Source organism: Monodelphis domestica, chromosome 7, assembly GCF_027887165.1.
Source record: "Monodelphis domestica isolate mMonDom1 chromosome 7, mMonDom1.pri, whole genome shotgun sequence".
NCBI lineage: Eukaryota > Metazoa > Chordata > Mammalia > Didelphimorphia > Didelphidae > Monodelphis > Monodelphis domestica.
Genome location: NC_077233.1, coordinates 229,785,645 through 229,804,760, shown reverse-complemented (window position 1 = coordinate 229,804,760; position 19,116 = coordinate 229,785,645). Strand labels below are relative to the sequence as shown.

Below are 19,116 nucleotides of genomic sequence, written 5' to 3'. Positions count from 1 at the left end.
ACCTCTCTTCTGCCTTAGAACCAATACACAGTATTGATTCTTTTTTTTATTCTTTTTTTATTTTAATTTTATTTCATCAATTTAGAACACTATTCCTTGGTTACAAGAATCATATTCTATCCCTCCCTCACCTAGCCCCACCCATCCGATAGCCCACACCCAATTCCACTGGGTATTACTTGTGTCCTTGATCAGAACCCATTTCCATGTTGTTGATATTTGCACTAGGATGTTCATTTAGAATCTACATCACCAATCATATCCCCCTTGACCCATATAGTCAAGCAGTTGTTTTTCTTTGGTCTTTCTACTCCCACAGATTTTCCTCTGAATGTGGATAGTGTTCTTTCTTGTAGATCCCTCCAAGTTGTTCAGGATCACTGCATTGCCAATAATGGAGAGATCCATTACATTCAATTGTACCATAGTGTATCAGTCTCTGTGTATATTGTTCTCCTGGTTCTGCTCCTTTCTCTCTGCATCACTTCCTAGAGGTCGTTCCAGTTCACATGGAATTTATGAGGCATTTTTTTTTTAGTTTTTAAACATTATTTTGTTTGGTCATTTTCATACATTATTCATTGGAAACAGAGATCATTTTCTTTTCCTCACCTTACCCCTCCTACCACCCCTCCCCTAGCTGACGCACAATTCCACTGGGTAACACATGTGTCCTCGATCTGAATTCATTTCCATGTTAATGGTATTTGCATTAGGGTGTTCATTTAGAGTCTCTCCTCAATCATATCCCCTCCACCCCTGTAGTCTAGCAGTTGCTTTTCCTTGGTGTTTTTACTCCCACAGTTTGTCCTCTGCTTGAGGATAGTGTTTTTTCTCACAGATCCCTGCAGACTGTTCAGGGACATTGCATTGCCACTAATGGAGAAGTCCATTACGTTCGATTATACCACAGTGTATCAGTCTCTGTGTACTATGTTCTCCTGGTTCTGCTCCTTTTGCTCTGCATCACTTCTTGGAGGTTGTTCCAGTCTCCATGGAATTCCTCCACTTTATTATTCCTTTGAGCACAATAGTATTCCATCACCAACATATACCATAATTTGTTCAACCATCCCCAATTGAAGGGCATCCCCTCATTTTCCAACTTTTGGCCACCACAAAGAGTGCAGCTATAAATATTCTTGTACAAGTCTTTTTCCTTGTTATCTCTTTGGGGTACAAACCCAGCAGTGCTAGGGCTGGATCAAAGAGCAGAAAGTCTTTTAGTGCCTTTTGGGCATAGTTCCAAATTGCCCTCCAGAATGGTTGGATCAATTCACAACTCCACCAGCAATGAATTAGTGTCCCCACTTTGCCACATCACCTCCCGCATTCATTACTTTTCTTTGCTGTCATGTTGGCCAATCTGCTAGGTGTGGAGCCTGGGCTTCCCTGAGTTCTGGAGACTTTTGATGGGATTAAGTTCAGCTTAGTTGGGCTGGGTGTGCTCTGAGTCCAAAATTTCCTGGAAGGCTGGAGCAAATATGGAGGATCTCAACAGCTCTGGCCAGGCTGCCAGGTCTGTGCTCCCTCTCTAGCTCCTTCCCCGCCATCTGTGTTGGACATTCTGAATTTGGCACTGCCCTGCTCGCAAGGTATGCTCTCTAGACCAGCACCTTTGCCCGCCCAGAAGTTCCCGCTGCCACTAGAGTCTCAGTGCTCTGGGTAGGAGGGGGGATAGGGCCTGCCACCTTCCTTCTGTCTTCCCCTTAAACCCGAGTGTTCTCGGATTCCAGATTTTTGGGGGGCTTACCTTTTGAATTAAGTCCAGCAGGAGGGTTCCTTGGCTCTGTCTTGTTGTTAAGTTTGTTTTTCAGTCCCCTGGGAGCATTCAGTTTGTGATCGGTTAGGAAGGGTATTCAGAGGTCTGAACTTCTGCTCCTTCTATGCCGCCATCTTGACTTTGCCTCCCACAGTATTGATTCTAACACAATAAGATTGTTTTTTAAGTATGTGGGAATAGCATGTAAAGATTTAAAGGGTTGGGAGTGGGGAGAGACATGCTTTGTAGAAGGAAAGGAGAGATGAATGTGGAGGGACATGGCTGTGGCAAGGAGAAAAGTTGCCTCTTCATGAGATAATGGAAGTAGATCTCTGAATAAAGTGAGAAGAGAAGAGGAAAAGCAGGAGCTCTTGTGAGTAACTCTTTTTGAGTGAAGGATGAAGTGAGGAATAGGGAGGGTTGAGGAGGAATAAAAAGATCTGGAATAGCCATTGTAGTGAATAGGATAGCTAACTGATGGGGAGAGTATAAAAGGATTGCCTAGCTGATGTGTAGGCCCAATGGAGATTATGTCACAATCTTATAGGGAACCAAATCAGTGTGATTTCTTTTCTCTCCCTTCCTCTTCCTTCCTTTTTCCTTTTCTCTCTCCCTCTCTTCTGTCCTCTCTCCACATACTGACCAGTAATGATCATGGAACTTCTGCTTGATTCTCTGGGTATAAGAAGGAACCAAGGCTCCTTTCCAAGAGACATGTGCTTAGCCACTTCTTGCAGAGGTCCATTCATGTTCACTAGGTGGGTGGCTAGTAGTATTCCTGATTAACTTGTTGTACTTCTCTACCTCCATGGAAGGTAGCCCAATCCAGCAAATAATTAAGAGTTCCCCTGATCATCCATTATATGTGTATACATGTCAATATATAAGAATTTGCAAAGCCTCAACTATTCTTCATGGACTGCATTAAAGCACATAGAAATTATTTTTAACCAGCAGGATTTTAAAAAATCTGTCAGTCCTCTGTATTTTTATGTACCAGAGAGAATATATCATGAGAAGTCAAAAACAAAAAGGAAAATAAATCTTGCTTCGGCAAGTAGCTATCATGAAATCTAACCCAAAGAAAAATTGCTTTTGGATTATCTGTTCTTTGGATTATTTACACCTAGAGGCATGCATACAGGGGTGTGCTAGATGTGCAAGGAAATTCTGTATCCTTTTCCATTCCTCTTCCTTTTCCCATTCCCATACGGGAAAATAAGGAGGTGCTGGCATACCCGTCTAGTCATGCCTGGGTCTATATCTTTTGCCTCCAATAGTGTAAGTGACTTGACAGTTACAATAATTTTGAATTAAAAAATAAATTTACCAGGATATTTACTTTCCCCATGATTTTCCCTCACCAAGAGTCTCCTCCCCATTTTAGGCAGTATACTGCAATATGAGCACCAAGGAATTATCCATTACAACATTCCCAGTGAAAACTTCAGCTGGGCAAAGGTAAGTGTGAGGAGCCAACCCAAATTGATGCTTCTTAAGGTGAGTGAGGACCAGCCTTATAGGGAATGAGTATTGTAAAGTATTGACAATCAGCACCTGAAGGCTCAGGTCCATCAGAGACCTTTGATCTGAGTGGTGTAGTAGAAGAAAAATGGGACTTACATGGGAAAAACTGAAAGGGAGAATAATGCTCTACCTCCCAGGGTAAATGTGAAAGTACTTTGTAAAACTTAAAGAATGATGTAAATATGAATAGCCTTGTAGCCTGGAGGCATGAATTATTCTAAGAAAGCAAAAGGAATTATTCTAAGAAAGAAAGGAAGCAAGAGCAGAACCTTCAGCAAGAACAAGGTTTCTTAACATGGGGCCTGTGAACTTTTGGAAAAAATATTTTGATAACTATTTCAAAATAATTGGTTTCCTTTGTAAACTTATCTTTATTGTTTTATATATTTAAAAACAGTATTCTAAGGAGTCTCTAAATTTCACCAGATTGCCATGGGGGTTCATGGTACTAAAAGAGTTAAAAATTCTTGCTTTAGGGGATGTTTAATTCTACCTTCTTTGCTGAAGGGCACTGTGGTAAGCTGTAGCTTCCTGAAAAGATATCTTCCAGTCATTTGTTATATATAGTCTTTGTCTACCAAAGAGACTTTCATCCTCTATGTTTTATTTGACTCTTTCCCCTACTTTCCAAAACCCACCTACCTTTTTCTCCCTCCATAAGAATAAGGGGTCCATGTCTCCTCTAGGATGCTCCCTGGGTAACTTTGTTAACATTTGACTCTTTCTGCTGCCCCAAAGGTTTTTGGTATCTTGGAGAAAGAAAAAGATATTAATAAATTGGAGGACTATACAATCAGTCAAATCACACTAGAACAAGTGTTCCTGAGTTTTGCTGAAAGTGAAAAGACAGAGAATGAAGACGATGACTAGAGAGTTCTCCACACCACTGGCCCTTATGACACATACCTATGTGTAGTGAATAAAGGGACAATTATTCTACCTGTAAGCCTTTGTCGTAATTTATATGTATAATTATTTTCCATTTAAAGAATTCAGGTGAGTACCATTGGCATTATAAGATCCTTGCAGATGTGTGCAAAACATGACAGAAGAAATCATAAGTGCTTAGAGCCTAAAGTCTTTAAATAAAATGTCTATACTTTACTTCCCAAAACCAGTTCAAGAAAGAACAATGTTTAGCAAGGTGGAAGACAAAGAATCATCCCCTGGGAGCTCTGAGCTATGAGTGAAACAAACATTGAGAGGTAATGGAGGTAAACTTAGGAGGTACAGCCTTCAGAAAAGGAACCATCTCTTTGGTCAGAGTAACGGGGTAACTAGCCAAGCCCCAGTCCCTTGGATGGTATAGGGCAGTGATAGCAAACCTTTTAGAGATAGAGTGCTGTGCTCACCCCTTCAGAGACTGTGTGCCATGCTCCTCCCTCCTACCACATGATGGATATGCTCTGCCCCCAACCATCCCACACAGGGGAAGGAGAAGGTGCTCCCATTGGACTGCTCCAGTTCTTCTTCCTGTGAGCCACCTACCTTATCCTCTATGCACTCCCATTGGGCTGCTGGGCTGAGGGGCAGGTGATATGAAAAGATGTTGTCAGATGTGATGGAGAAGGGAAGGGGAACAGCTCTGCGGGAGTCCCTCTGCCTTTTTAGAACAAACTCTGAGGGTAGGAGATGGGGAGGGAGAGTGGTCAACTGCCCACAGAGAGCACTCTGTGTGCCATCTTTGGCACCCATGCCATAGCTTTGCCAACACTGGTATAGGATGTAGGAGTTAGAGACCAGGGTAAATCATACAGTATTTCTTTCCCTTTACATTTTTCTGTGATAAAATCTAGCTAAATAAGAAGCCATAGGGGGTGGGGAGTGGGATATACCTTTAGAAGACAAATGGAAATTATCATGATTTCATCTAACTGTTCTCTCATTTGTTACTCATCAGAGTTTAAACATCAACCTACCACCTCCTAAAAAAAAATGTCAGAAGCATTAACTATTGAAGCCATGTCTTTTTTTTTTTTTTTTGCAACTAGCCATATCCCTACAGATTCAGTCACTTTGTCCCCTATGCAGTATCAGGAAGTCCTAGATCCTGGGTTATTACCTTGACTACAATTCCCTACAGGATGAAGCTGAGGCTTCATGAGACACTAAAATCACTAGCAGGTCTAGGAAGGTTCTCCATTTTCAGTACATCCTGTCTAGCAAAAACAACATCATATTTCCTAGTTCTTTGTATGACAACCTGAAAAGAGAATCCAGGCAGTCTTTGTAATAATTACTTCTGATACTAGGATCCTAGAGAAGAAATTCATATCACTCTTTTTTCAAGTGAGAAAGAATCTCCTTTAAAGTCATTGTCCAAATATTTTTAAATGAGAGGCACAAAATCTCAGAATTACAAAGGATCTCATAAATCAACTGGTCCAAACCATCTATGAACAAGAATCTTTTCAACATTTCATTCAACAAGTGATTATTCAATTTTTGCTAGAAAACCTTCAGAGAAAGAGAACTCACTAATGTTTGAGGCAGTCTGTTGCAGGATTTAAACTAAAAAAAAAAAAGTCTAGAGCTATAATTGAAATGTAAATTAACTGTGATATGGCAACCAAAAAAGCTAGTGATCCCTAGGGGCATTGAGAGAGGTATAGCTTCTGTCAATAGGAAAGTGATAGTTTTCCTGTACTCTGTCCCTCTTAGACTGCCACATTTTTAGAAAGCTATTGATAAACCAGAGAATGTCAAGAAGTAAACAGTCATAAATGGTGAAAGGCCTACAGTCCCTGCTACATGAGAATCAGTTGGAGGAATTACTCAACCAAGAGAATTCAAGGATGTAGTTCATCTGGGCCAGGTGACTTGAACTCATTAACAGCAGCTAGACACTCTAAATATCTTCATTAAAGTCTTTTTTAATCATTTTTTGTCCTTTCTAATTTAAACAGTATTCTCCTTAACAGTGAAGACAAAAAATAGAGTTGAACAGTTTTAGACAAAGAGTGCTAGGTGTGGAGAATAGAAATCATGTTAGCTAATTTAATTAACTACTCATAGGACACATTCTTAGGCTTTTCTTTTCTACTTAAATATCAGTTTTCCAGAAGTTAGCTTCTTCTGGCTTCTAAAGAGATAATATCACATTCCTTATGTCATGTCTCTCCATCCCTAACAGACAAACTGCCTAAGAATTAGAAGGAAATTTAGTCATGAAAATACAGCCAGTCTTTATATCCCAGTGCCTCTACTGAAAGGACTATGGGCCACCTCAGTGTTGGAGCAGTACCCTGTTTATCACCAGGCACCTTTTGCCAGTGCAGGCTCCAGTCCAGCTGGGCCAAATAGTGGGGATTTCTTTGATGTCTGGAGTGTTGAAGAAGACCAGTGGATCTTGTTTAACAACTAGCTCTCAGAAAAGAAAAGAAAAAAGTATGCACCATGCCTAATTTGCATTAACATTTTCTCCATCACTTTTTAAAGTCCAAACAGTCGATAAATACCTTATTTATAGTATTTTGCCAATGTCTGAGGTATAAATGCCTCCATTCTTGGCAGAACTCCTTTGAACTGGCTTCAATACAGCACTGCCTATTAATTCTAACACACCCCTAGAGTATTCTGTGATACTATAAATGGAATTAGCATTTTCAGGCTTTTGGAACTAGATCACAAAGTTGGTTGATTTCCTACTATTCCTGCATATTCTTTAGTAAATACTTATGGCTTTAATATGATGAATCTTATATATATCACTCCCAACACCTTTGCAATTTGAACCCAAGTATTAATTGGTTTGTCTATCAAGCTACTACAGATGTGTAAGGAATGGGAATATCTATTATATAACTCCTTCACTACATATCTCACACACACAATATGCTAGACACCAACAGAAAGACAGTAACAATCCCTTCTCTGGATTTCTAATCCCTGCATCCAAGAGCAAAGTTGTAATGTGTATAAATGGCTTTCTTGGGCATAGGAAGATTAGGTGTCACCATGCAGTAGCTGTAAAATGGATCAGAAACTAATTTCACTTTTACTTTTTTAAAAATACAGCACAGAGCCAAGGGAAGATACTCATATTGTAATCCATAATTCTTATGTTCTAGTCAGTGAGGACATGGCAGGGAGGACTGTGTAGCATCATAGTTTTGAGCTGGAAAGGACTTTAGAGATTCTTTGCCCTTGAATTGCTTACCTGTTAAGTTATTCCCACTAACCTTTTCCGTTCTTACATGTTGTTGAATATCACTGAAGGAAATGACACCACTTTACTGACTAGATTCACTATAAATGTGTTAATTCCCTCTAGACCTTAATTTCTACATAGGAATCTTTTTGTTTTCCTAAACAACTATATCATAATTCTAAAGTGGATAGTCCAAACTTTCCCATTTCAAGTCCCCTAAGTCACACCTTCCTTCTTGAAGAGGACCCACTTTACTGAAAAAAAGAGACTATCATGACCTCCTCCTCTATTCTGTACCTCAAAGCTCCTGTACATTACTTCCCATTTTCTTCTTTCCTCTGGACCCTGATGAAGAAGTCATCAATTTTCTTGCCAAGGGCAACCTTTCTACTGCTTTTCTTAATCCCTTTCATGTTACTTTCTTTGACACAGTCTATGTCCCAACCAAAATGACCTGGTTCCCTGAATTCAATATATCTCTTCTTTCTGTCCCTTTGAATTGGTTTGTTGTAAACGAGGTCCAACGAGGGACAGGAGCAGGATAGGCAAAGGGCAAAAAAGGCAGTCACACAAGGAAGTTCAGCACTTCATGATTCATTTCACACATCTTCACACACAACAGCTTTAGAGCAGATATATTTCTTGCTAGCCGAGAATCGAACCTGCTAGCATGAAATCAAGCAATAAACAAGGATGGAGCTGGTAAAATTCTGGGATTGTTTTTTCCTTAAGATACTGAGAACTGTTTTTCTTCTGGCAGGAAACGGCAGGACATCTGGAGCAAGGAACCTACCCACCTCAGTATGTTATATCAAACGTGCTCTTCTCAGTGGTTGTGCCCCTTTCATGACCTCCTCAGGAATGCCAGGAAGGGAGGGGAACATATCAGGAGGAATTAACCCCCTAAGTTCTCCCTATGTCCCCTTCTTTGTTTTGTAAAGAGCTCGGTATATGGAGCAAATCAGAACAGGGAGACAAATGAGAGAAAGAGGCTCATCACAACTAGGAGTACCAGAGTGAGGAGGGTATATATTGCTCCAGAAATCCATCCGTGTGCCTGCTGAACCCAATCACAGATGTCAATAGCAGTGCAAGAGGGTGACAGATCTTGACGAATACTTTCATCTATGCTCTACAAATCTTCCAAGTCCATTGTTAATCCCCACAATCCCCGCAAGTGAGCTTGAAGTCGAGCAAATTTTACATCAGTAGCATTATATTGGACAGGTAATAAGCAAAAAATGAATATATCTATGGTCACACCGCAGCTTCTGAGACAACTGTAAGATCTGGAACTCAGAAGTCAGCTCCAATACATCATCTCTAAGAGCAGAAATAGCTGTATAAAAATCATGAATAATTCTATTCTGTGACTGAAAAGTCATGGTCACATCATATGCTAATGCCTCAAGGTAAGCAACTTGATGTATTTGAGTCTGCACTGTTTGTACACATTGACCCAGTGCAACAGAGCTAGCTAGAAGAGAAGCTAATTACAACACAAGATGTACAAGGGTTCTGTCTAGGCTTGATTAAGTCATGCAATGATTTGATGACATGACATGATCCCCAAGGGATCCATACCAATGTCCTTCCTTCACTGACATAAAAGAGAATGGGGTACGGTGAAATTACAAATATAACCTCATGATTCTCATTCTTGCCCAACAATTTTTACCATCCACAGTCCAATAATGGAAGTACAAATCATAAAAGCATAATTATCTCCTAAACAAGCTAGAAAAGACGCATAATATGTAATGATGCTTCTGACCAGTAGTACTATAAGCAGCCTACACCAGTTCAGTGGCAACCATTTTTTTCCATATTGGAGCATTTGCTCTCTTGATTTCCAGTCCATCATGGCTCAGAGTAGCCACCTATGTAGCAATGTGGTTTCACACTCCTCCTGCAGCCCTCATTGTGCCAAGACACCAAGTGTGAGCCTGAAATGTAGATGCATTGAGTGTGGAATGTACGCCATTGCAGAAATGGTGGATCAGTGCTTTGAGTCCATGGTCTATGGGACTCACAGAGCAACATTACAATCTGTCCCGAGCATTCCATACATGGTGACATTGCCATCGCCAAAAGCATGGGTCCATGTCTCCCTGGAGGCATGGGTCAGTATTGCGCAATGGGTGACACCAATACTAGAAAGCAAAGTATAATGAAAATGTGAAAATATGGCATTCTGTATCTGGACACTTCCAGAGAAATGATTCAATAATGAAAAACAAAGTGGAGGTGTCTCCACAGCCCTGTGGAAGGTAAAATTCCTGATTTTCTCATTTTGCCTTCCATTATCCTTATGGGCCCCAAATTCCTGTGCCAGTATGTCTATTCCCCCAAGAATAGATTTGTCTTATCACATAATACAGGTTCAGGTACAAATTGGTCCCATCCCACCACTTCCACAAATGGAGTATCCTTCCAGAGAATCCAGCCTTCCACTCCACTGACCCCATGCCACAGCCATCAATATCTTCCAGTAATTAATATCTTTCTTTGTTCTTTTCCTTCCCCGCCCTGTTCTTGGCTCACTTTTCAAGCTCATTGCCTGGAGATGAGGAAGCAAGTTGGATCCATCACCTGAGCAGCCAGAGAACTCCATCCGAACTGACAGAAATATATCCTCGACCACACATTAGGACTGGTACCTGCCCTCTTACTCACCTTGCTTTTGCCAGATAAATGCTTAAAGATGAAGGACAAGATTCAGATGGAACCCACAGCTGAGCAAAAAACTTTAAAGCTGGGGTCTCATTGTTATCATCAAAAGTCATAGCATCGGTTGCCATAGCCAGCAAATATGGTACTGACCTGTGACTTCCCCCCTTTTGTTTTTGTAAGAATGTTTTCAATGTCGGATGCTTACGTTCCACAATTGCTTGCCCTTGAGGATTGTAAGGGTATTCCTGTAACATGGGTGATCGTTCACGTTTTACAGAATTGCTGAAATTGATTTGAGGTGTAAGCTGGACCGTTATCTGTTTTTAATTTTTGTGGGGGGCCAGCAATTTGGAAAACAAGAAGTAAATGTTCCGTCACATCTTTACACTTTTCTCTGGAGTGGCATGAGGTAAGCAAGTCTACCAAATGCAGGGTAATGAGTTACTTTTGTCTGCCATAATTATAGAGAAGTAGTACCATGGGGGTTAATTCCACTAAAAGAGGCTGGCTGAAAAGTGGAATCAAAAGGAGTTTGTATAACTGTGACTGTGGAGTCCTGGTCCAAATTATAAGTGGCTTGGTGCTGAGCACTGTCATGGTGGTGAATACCACTCGTTGAAATCCATGAGGAGTAACTTGTAAAAATGCTAAAAAGCCCTTGAGGTCTTCTATGAATCAAAGGAACAGAGAAGCGTAGCAAATTCTGCCAAGAAGGTGAATGACTGATGAGATCATCAATTTGTACATTACTGTAAGGGAGAAAAATATGGGAGGGATACACTCCTGTTAACTGAAGTAATCTTTTTACCAGTTTTTTCTATATAGCAAACATCTCTGGATAAGTTTGTACAGAAGAGAGATCAGCTGGTGAGGAAGATACCCATACTTTAATATCTTATCTAAATGAATTAAAGCCCTAGTAAGTGAAATAGGGGTAAACACAATTTGGATATCAATATCTTTGCTGGATTCATATCTATCCAATCTAGCTTTAGCAATAGCATTACTAATTTTCAGTAAAGAATCTTGGGCTGCAGAGGTTCAGTGTGTAAAAATTAAATTAGTCTCTAGTAAAAGAAATATTATATTTTATGAGGTTTATTAAGGATTATTAGAAATCAAGGAATAAAGAAAATACAAAATAAGAAAACCATGTGCCTAGAGCTAATTAGCCCATTCAAAGCTTACTTACTACATCTTGCAAATGGCCAAGTACAGAGGAAGAGCATAGAAGAGGGCGAGGTAAGCGTTACTGCCAGTTTAAATACTAATTATGATCTTGCCCAGGTGGAGACTCAGGTGAGATTATAGGAAATTCTAGGAAATACCAAGGACTTCTGGGGATTGAAGTCTAGTGTTCAAATCTCCATTTTACAAGTGATGTGGGGAATTCAAATCAGTCTCCTTTCAGCAACTGGAATAGCAAAGTCAATACATAACTAGGAATTCCTAAAATAGGTATTAGCCAACTAATACATTACCCTGAGTAACTTTTGAAAATCATTTAATGTTTTTAAGCAATCCAGTCTTACCTCAATTTTCTGCAGCTGCACAAGTGTCATGAATTCCATATCCCAAATATTGCAAAGGAGTTTGCATTTGCACCTTTTCAGGAGCTAGAAGAAGGCCAAATTTTTCGAGGCTTTCCTGTAGTTCAGGGCAAGCCCACTGTAACTCCTCAATAGAGGAATGAGCAATGAGGATATCATCCATATAATGGATCACCAAAAATTGAGGATATTTTTGTTGAAAAGATCTAAGGGGGGGGGAGGGCGGAGTCAAGATGGAGGCTTAGCAAGCAGCAAAAGTTCAGACCTCGTGGAAGACCCTTCCTTACCGATACAGACTGAATGCTCCTAGGGCGCTGAAACCCAACCTGAACAACAGGACAGAAGCAGGGAACCCTCCTTCTGGACTCAAATCAAAAGGTACACCCCCCAAAAGCCAGAATCTGAGAATACTCAGGGCTAAGGGGAAGGCAGAGAGTAGATCCCAGGACCCCTCCCCACAACTCAGAGCGCTGAGCCCGCAGCAACAGCAGCGGGAACCTTTGAGCGGCCAAAGGTGCTGGCTTGGAGGGTCTACCTTGTGAGCAGCGGGACGCCGGGCTCGGAGAATCCAGCTTGGACAGCAGGGAGGAAGCCAGGGAGAGAGAGGGCCATCACTGGGTCCCTTCATCAGGCTCCAGCCTCACTTTTGCCTCGGGGCATATAACCAGATCAATTCCAGCCAATTCAACCAGAACTCCTCAGAGTTTAGGGAGGAGGGCAAAGGCACTTGTGGACAGTGGAGAAACAGCTAGAGAGAACTGGAGAGAGCCTGGGCGGCCCAGCCTTCCAGGTGTTTTCAGAGCCTCAGTTTCATACCGCATACAGCCCAACCCACTTGAATTCAATCCAAGCAAAAGCCTCCAGAGGACAGGGAAGCTAACATTCCTCCCCTAGAGACTGTACCAAGAGATCTGACAAAGCTCCAAGAGGGGAGACTGACAGCCCCAAAACCAAAACAAAATGAGAGGAGCAAGAGCACAGTCAAATATGGGGAGCAAAGAAGGGGTAAACTCGAGCAAACAACAGAAAAAGAAGGAGGAAATTACAATAGACAGCTTCTGCACAGGTAATGGGCAAAGAGCGAATGAAACAGAGGGGGAGGGAACAGCAAAGGAAAAATCAGACATCCCAGCGAATTGGATACAAGCTTTGGAAGAACTCAAAATGCAATTCAAAACACAATTAAGAGAGGCTGAAGACAATTGGGAAAAGAACTTAAAAACTAAGATAAGTCATCTAGAAACAGAAAATAGTGTCTTGAAAGCCAAAATCAACCAGCTGGAAAATGAGGCAAAGGAGATGAAAGATGACCTCCAAAGAAAATCCGACCAAAAGGAAAAGGACGACCAAAAAACTAAGGATGAAATCCAGTCTTTAAGAACCAGAATACAACAATTAGAATCGAGCGACTTCACAAGGCAGCAGGACTCTATAAAACAAAACCAAAAGAATGAAAAAATTGAAGAAAATATGAAGCATCTCATTCACAAAACAGAGGATTTAGAAAATCGTTCAAGGAGAGACAATTTAAGAATTATTGGCCTACCAGAAGACCATGACAAAAGAAAAAGCCTGGACATTATATTACAGGAAATTATTAAAGAAAACTGCCCCAAAATCCTTGAACAAGAGGAAAAAGTGGAGACTGATAGAATCCACAGATCACCTCCTGTACTTAATCCCCAACTGACAACACCCAGGAATGTTATAGCCAAATTCAAGGACTATCAGACCAAAGAAAAGATATTACAAGCTGCCAAGAAGAAGTCATTCAGATACCAAGGAACCACAGTGAGGATAACTCAGGATCTGGCTGCATCCACAATGAAAAAAAGAAAGGCTTGGAATACGATATTCCGGAAAGCAAGGGAACTAGGTCTACAACCAAGAATCAACTACCCAGCAAAACTGACTATATTCTTACAGGGGAAAGTATGGTCATTCAACAAAATAGAAGAATTCCAAGAATTCGTAAAGAAAAGACCAGACCTGAACAGAAAATTTGATGTCCAAACAAGAGAATCATCAAAAGGTAATTAAAAAAATAAGAGGGGAAAAAAGAAAAACAAAAAAAAATTTTTAAGAGACTCAATAAGTTAAAATGATATGTATCCCTATAAGAAAAGAGGTCATTGGTAACTCTTAAAAATTGTTGTTATTACCTGGGCAGCAAAAGGAAGTATACTTAGAGGGAACAGCAACAAACTGTATAGGATGAAAGGACAAGACATAAATAGGTATATAGATATATGCATGCAAAAAATACATATGCATAAGTATGCATATATATATATATATATATAACTAGAGCTTAAAATAAGGGAATATTAAAAGAAATGTGAAAAGAAACAAATGGGGGTAAATTTATATTTCATAAAGAAGCTCATGGTGGGAGGGGGGAGAACATCAATACACTGGAAGGGTAAAGAGGTCAGAGACAGGAAATACTCAACTTTTATGTGATTTGAAAGTGACTCAAAGAGGGAAAAACAATCCAATCCATTGGGGGCAGAGAATAGATTTGCACCCTATAGGGGAGTAGAAGGGTAACAAACGGTCTGGTGAGGAGGGAAGCAGTACAAGAGGGAGGGAGTGGGGGGTTAATTTTAGAAAGACTATAAGGAAAATAAGGGGGGGAATAAATAGGGAGGGGGGTAGAAAGGGAAGTAAAATAAGGGTGGGAACAAGGGGGACTGTTCAAAAGCAAACATTGGTGTAGAAGGAAATAGTGAAAGAAGAAAAGGCAGGAAAAGGAGAAGAAATCAAAATGCTGGAAAATACACAGCTAGTAATCATAACTCTGAATGTGAATGGAATGAACTCACCCATAAAACGCAAGTGAATAACAGAGTGGATTAGAGTCCAAAACCCTACCATATGCTGTTTACAAGAAACACATATGAGAAAGGTAGACACACATAGAGTGAAAGTAAGAGGGTGGAGCCAAATCTATTGGGCATCAACTGACAAAAAGAAGGCAGGAGTCGCAATCATGATATCCGACAAAGCCAAAGTAAAAAATAAATCTAGTTAAAAGAGATAGGAAGGTAATTACATCCTGATAAAAGGCAATATAGACAATGAGGAAATATCTGTACTCAATATATATGCACCAAATGGCAGAGCATCCATATTTTTAAAGGAGAAACTAGAGGAGCTCAAGGATGAAATAGATAGAAAAACTATACTAGTGGGAGATCTGAACCTTCCCCTATCCAAACTAGGTAAATCAAACCAAAAAATAAATAAGAAAGATGTAAGAGAAGTGAATGAAATCTTAGAAAAGATCTAAGGGCCTGAGCCATTTGACAAAGAGTGGGGGAATTTCTCGTGCCTTGGGGCAAAACTACCCATACATATTGGTCATGAGGTTCTTGCAAAGTAACAGAGGGAACTAAGAAGGTAAATCTAGCACAATCCTGTGACTACAAGGGAATTGTAAAAAAGCAGTTCTTTCAATCTAACCTCCAAGCTTGGAATCATGGCAGGACTGCGTAAACCAGACTATAAATCACGCATAGTTTTCATTTGATCATTCACTTTTCTAAGATCAGTCACAAATCTCCATTTACCTGATTTTTTCTTGATAACCAAAACAAGAGAATTCCAGGGACTATTAGATTATCTAATATGTCCTGCTTTTAATTATTCCTGTACCAGAGCTTTTCTTTAGATAGGGACCACTGGTCCACATATATAGGTATGTCAGTTTTTCAGGTAATAGGCAAAGTGGTTGGACACACTGCTGGCCAGGGCCCTTAGGATAAATCCATGGTCATGATAGCTCCCCATAAATTTAAAGGTATTCCAAGAATTTGCATCAGATGGAAGAAACCATTTTTTTCTCACACACCTCTGACTGATTCTCTACTTTCTATAGTTCTTTCATATACTTTCTATATGTTTTGTCCATTCTTCTACTCAGATGACTGAACTGTCAGCCTCAGAGTCTAATAAACCAGTCATGACAATTCCTTCCACTACCATAGTAAACATAGGTCTTTGGTAATCCAATTCCTGTGTCCACATGATGTCTGAAGATGTTTGTTTATCTTCAACCACCACTGCTACCTCACCCTCTACAATAAAAAAATTCATCAGTGGTATACACAATGGTAATCCTAGCTTGAGGTCCTATCTAAGATGAATTGTCAATGAAGAGAGGTTGCATGTCATGTTTCTGATAGGGAGCTTGTAATATAATACAAACTCGCACAGGTTGTCCTTGCACTAAAATAAAGTTCTCTGATTGTGGATAAAGAACATATAATTCAGAACAAATAAAATTAGTCAATATTGGGGTGTCGGGTGACATGGTAGTTATAACCAGCAGTGAAAACAAAACTAACCTGCTCCCCCAAACAACCACTTAAATACTTTAGGTGCACACCTCAACCTCGGGGTCTTATCCTGTGGCACAGAGGAGTAGGAACAATTCTCTGGGCTCTGGACCTTGGTATTATCTTCTCACCCCACATTCTGGGTGCCAAATTGTCACAAACAGGGTCCCACTAGGGACAGGAGCAGGATAAGTGAAGGGCAAAAAAGGCAGTCACATGGGAAAGTTCAGCACATTGTGATTTATTCCACACACCCTCACACACAGCAGCTTCAGAGCAGATATATTTCTTGTTAGCATGAGAAACCTGGCTAGCATGAGAATCCAGCCAATGTGATACTGTGGACCCATAGCCTCAGAAATATCTGGTAAGGTACTATGGGGAACATTTTTGTTTTATTCATACTACAATTATTGATTTATTATTCTCATACATGGTTATTCAATCAATTACTTGGGACTCTGACTTACTATTAAATCTTTAGTTACAAGTTATCAAAATATTAACTAATGGAATTACATGCAGAAGATATAAAGCTATAAAGAGATATGAAGCAATGGATATAAATTGATTGAAGTTACTTAATTAAGTTATCTTTTATGTCTCAAAAACAAGATATGAAGAAAACTTTAAAATCATGTTTCCCAAAAGAACATTGATAAGTCAAAAACCTTGAACATCATAATTCAAGAAAAAATACCAAAAGTGATCAAGAAAAAGACTTTCAAATATAAATGGAAATTAGAATAACATAAGTCTGTTCCACAGAAACTATAGAAGAGAATAAAATATGTTCTGAAAAGCAAAAGATCTGAAGATACAACACAAAATGACACATCCTGCCCCCAGAAAGAATAGGTAGGGGAGAGAGAAACTCTAAAATTAGGAAAAGAGAGAGGGGTATAAAAGTCTGTGGGAAGAATAAATTAAGAAGATTAAATTAAAGATACAAAGTAATACTTTTAAAGAAGAATGGAAACCCAAAACATCCTAGAATAAATGTTATATTAGAGACCACTAAAAATAATCCTATCATACCTTGGTATAAAATTATTAAACAGTATAATAAAAAGTAACAGATTGGATAAGAAAGTAAAACCACATAATCTGTTGCTGATAAATATTTCTATAAAACAAAGGCATATAATAAAAATGAGGAATTGAACTTCCACATGAGAAACAAGATGAAGGACTAGAAATTTTCTCTGATCTCCATAACCTTTCAAACCTCTTCAAAGCAGAAATTACATACCAAATATAAAGCAACTTTAACTGTCTCTGTGGTCTAGAACACCCATAATCCAAAAGAAATGAAAAAGAAACACACATGGTCTAAGATCACTCAACATCCCTCCCTCATCTACCATATTAGAAGGCCATATCTACCACATTAGAAGAAGGCCATACCAGCAGACCAAACACCTGTAGGATTGCAAAAAAAACCCAATGCCACTTCATGGACCTTCTTCTTTCCATTGCCACTGAGATCCTGATGTCAGGTTGTAAAAGTTTGCCAAAACATCCACAGACAGTCTGTATGTCAGGTGGCAGCCCATGAGAAGAAAAAGCTTTCTGGGATTAAAGAAAAAAATCATAGCAATTTTATTAAAGAAAATGGCAATGAGGAGACAACATAGCAAAATTCATGAGATGAAGCCAAAGCTGCACTTGAGGGAAATTTTATCTCTAAATGCTTACATCAATAAAATAGAAAAAGGTCAATGAATTGAGTATGCAACTAAAAAGCCAGAAAAAAAAAACAAATTTAAAATCCCCAATTAAATACCAAATTAAAAATCCTGAAAAATAAGGAGAGAAATTAATAAAATTGAAAGTAAATCATTGAAATAAGTAAAAGCTGATTTTATGGGGGGAAAGCTAAACTATTAAAATTTGATTTAAAAAAAGAAAGCCAAATTACCTTCAAAAATGAAAAAAAATGAAGAAATTTAAGGCAATTATTGGGAATTGTTTTGCCCAATTATATGTCAATAAATCTGACCATCTAAATGAAATAGGTGAATATTTACAAAAATATAAAGTACCCAGGTTAACAAAAGAGGAAATAAAATATTTAAATAATCCCATCACAGGAAAAAAAATTAACCACCATAAAAGAATTCCCAAGAAAAAGACCCCCAGAGCCAGATGGACTCATAAGTGAATTCTACTAAACATTTCAAGAATAACACTCCAATACTACATAAATTTGGGGGGGTGAATTTCAAAACTACTCAACCCTGTTCAAACCATTCTTTAGAGGATGGGATTTGGCTATTTCCTGATCAATAACAATGGAGATACTTGGAATGACAGAATCAGGTCTTGGAAACTACAATCTCCACCCTACTCAGGGTAACAGGATTTAGGAAGGGCTACAGCAAAGCTCAAGATGTAATTGAGAATATGACCTTCAACAGACATGTGTAAAGGGGACAGACCTCTGGGCAGTCCTGGGTTAAACTAGAGGGAGACACAGGAAGTGAGGTAGAGGACAGCTGAGGAGTCTGGGGACTTCCTGTGTGGAGGAAGGAGGTTGTTGGAGGCTGGTGGCTTGGAGTGGAGGCCCTGAGACTGTTTCTCCATTTTGGTCACGTGAGTGATAGGGACTGATCTCTTTTCTTTGCCTCGGCTATCCAAGGCCTTGGGCCTTTGGCCCAACCTAAGCAGAGGGGTATTTAAGCCCTATTCCCTTCTCTCCCCTTTCTCTCTCTCTCTCTCTCTCTCTCTCTCTCTCTCTCTCTCTCTCTCTCTCTCTCTCTCTCTCTCTCAAATACCTTTCTTCCTCTTGTTAATAATAAAAAAAAAAAACTCCATTAAAGGTTGACTGCTTACTTGAGTTTTCATTTAGGAATTACATAGCTGAATTCCTTGGTGACCTTAAATTAATATATATCAGTCTTTTAAAGTGATTTCCATATCACATTGTGGCTGACCACATGGGAGTATAAAGAATTTTCTCAATAAACTTCTGAATTTTCTTGCCTTTTTACTCTACCTTCTCACCACTTAGTCCCTTTTATCAGCTAACTCGGCTTAAAGACACAGCTGCTGGAACAAGTGAGTATAAAATACTCTCTTCCTCTCCTTCTTATAGAAGTTTTCTTCTCCTCC

General features: G+C 39.5%; 1 protein-coding gene across 7 annotated transcripts in view; it reads left to right on the top strand.

Moving 5' to 3' along the window:
* The window catches only part of LOC100026608 (phospholipid-transporting ATPase ABCA3-like), a 268,136-nt gene extending 263,908 nt beyond the window's left edge, over nt 1–4,228 (top strand). For all 7 annotated transcript variants that reach the window (XM_016423876.2, XM_056806544.1, XM_056806543.1 and 4 more), the window contains 2 exons: nt 3,150–3,223; nt 4,028–4,228. In XM_016423876.2, the coding sequence (XP_016279362.1) occupies nt 3,150–3,223; nt 4,028–4,159 (206 nt within the window). In that variant the 3' untranslated portion in view covers nt 4,160–4,228. The remainder of the gene's footprint in view (nt 1–3,149; nt 3,224–4,027) is intronic.
* The last annotated feature ends 14,888 nt before the right edge of the window (nt 4,229–19,116 follow it).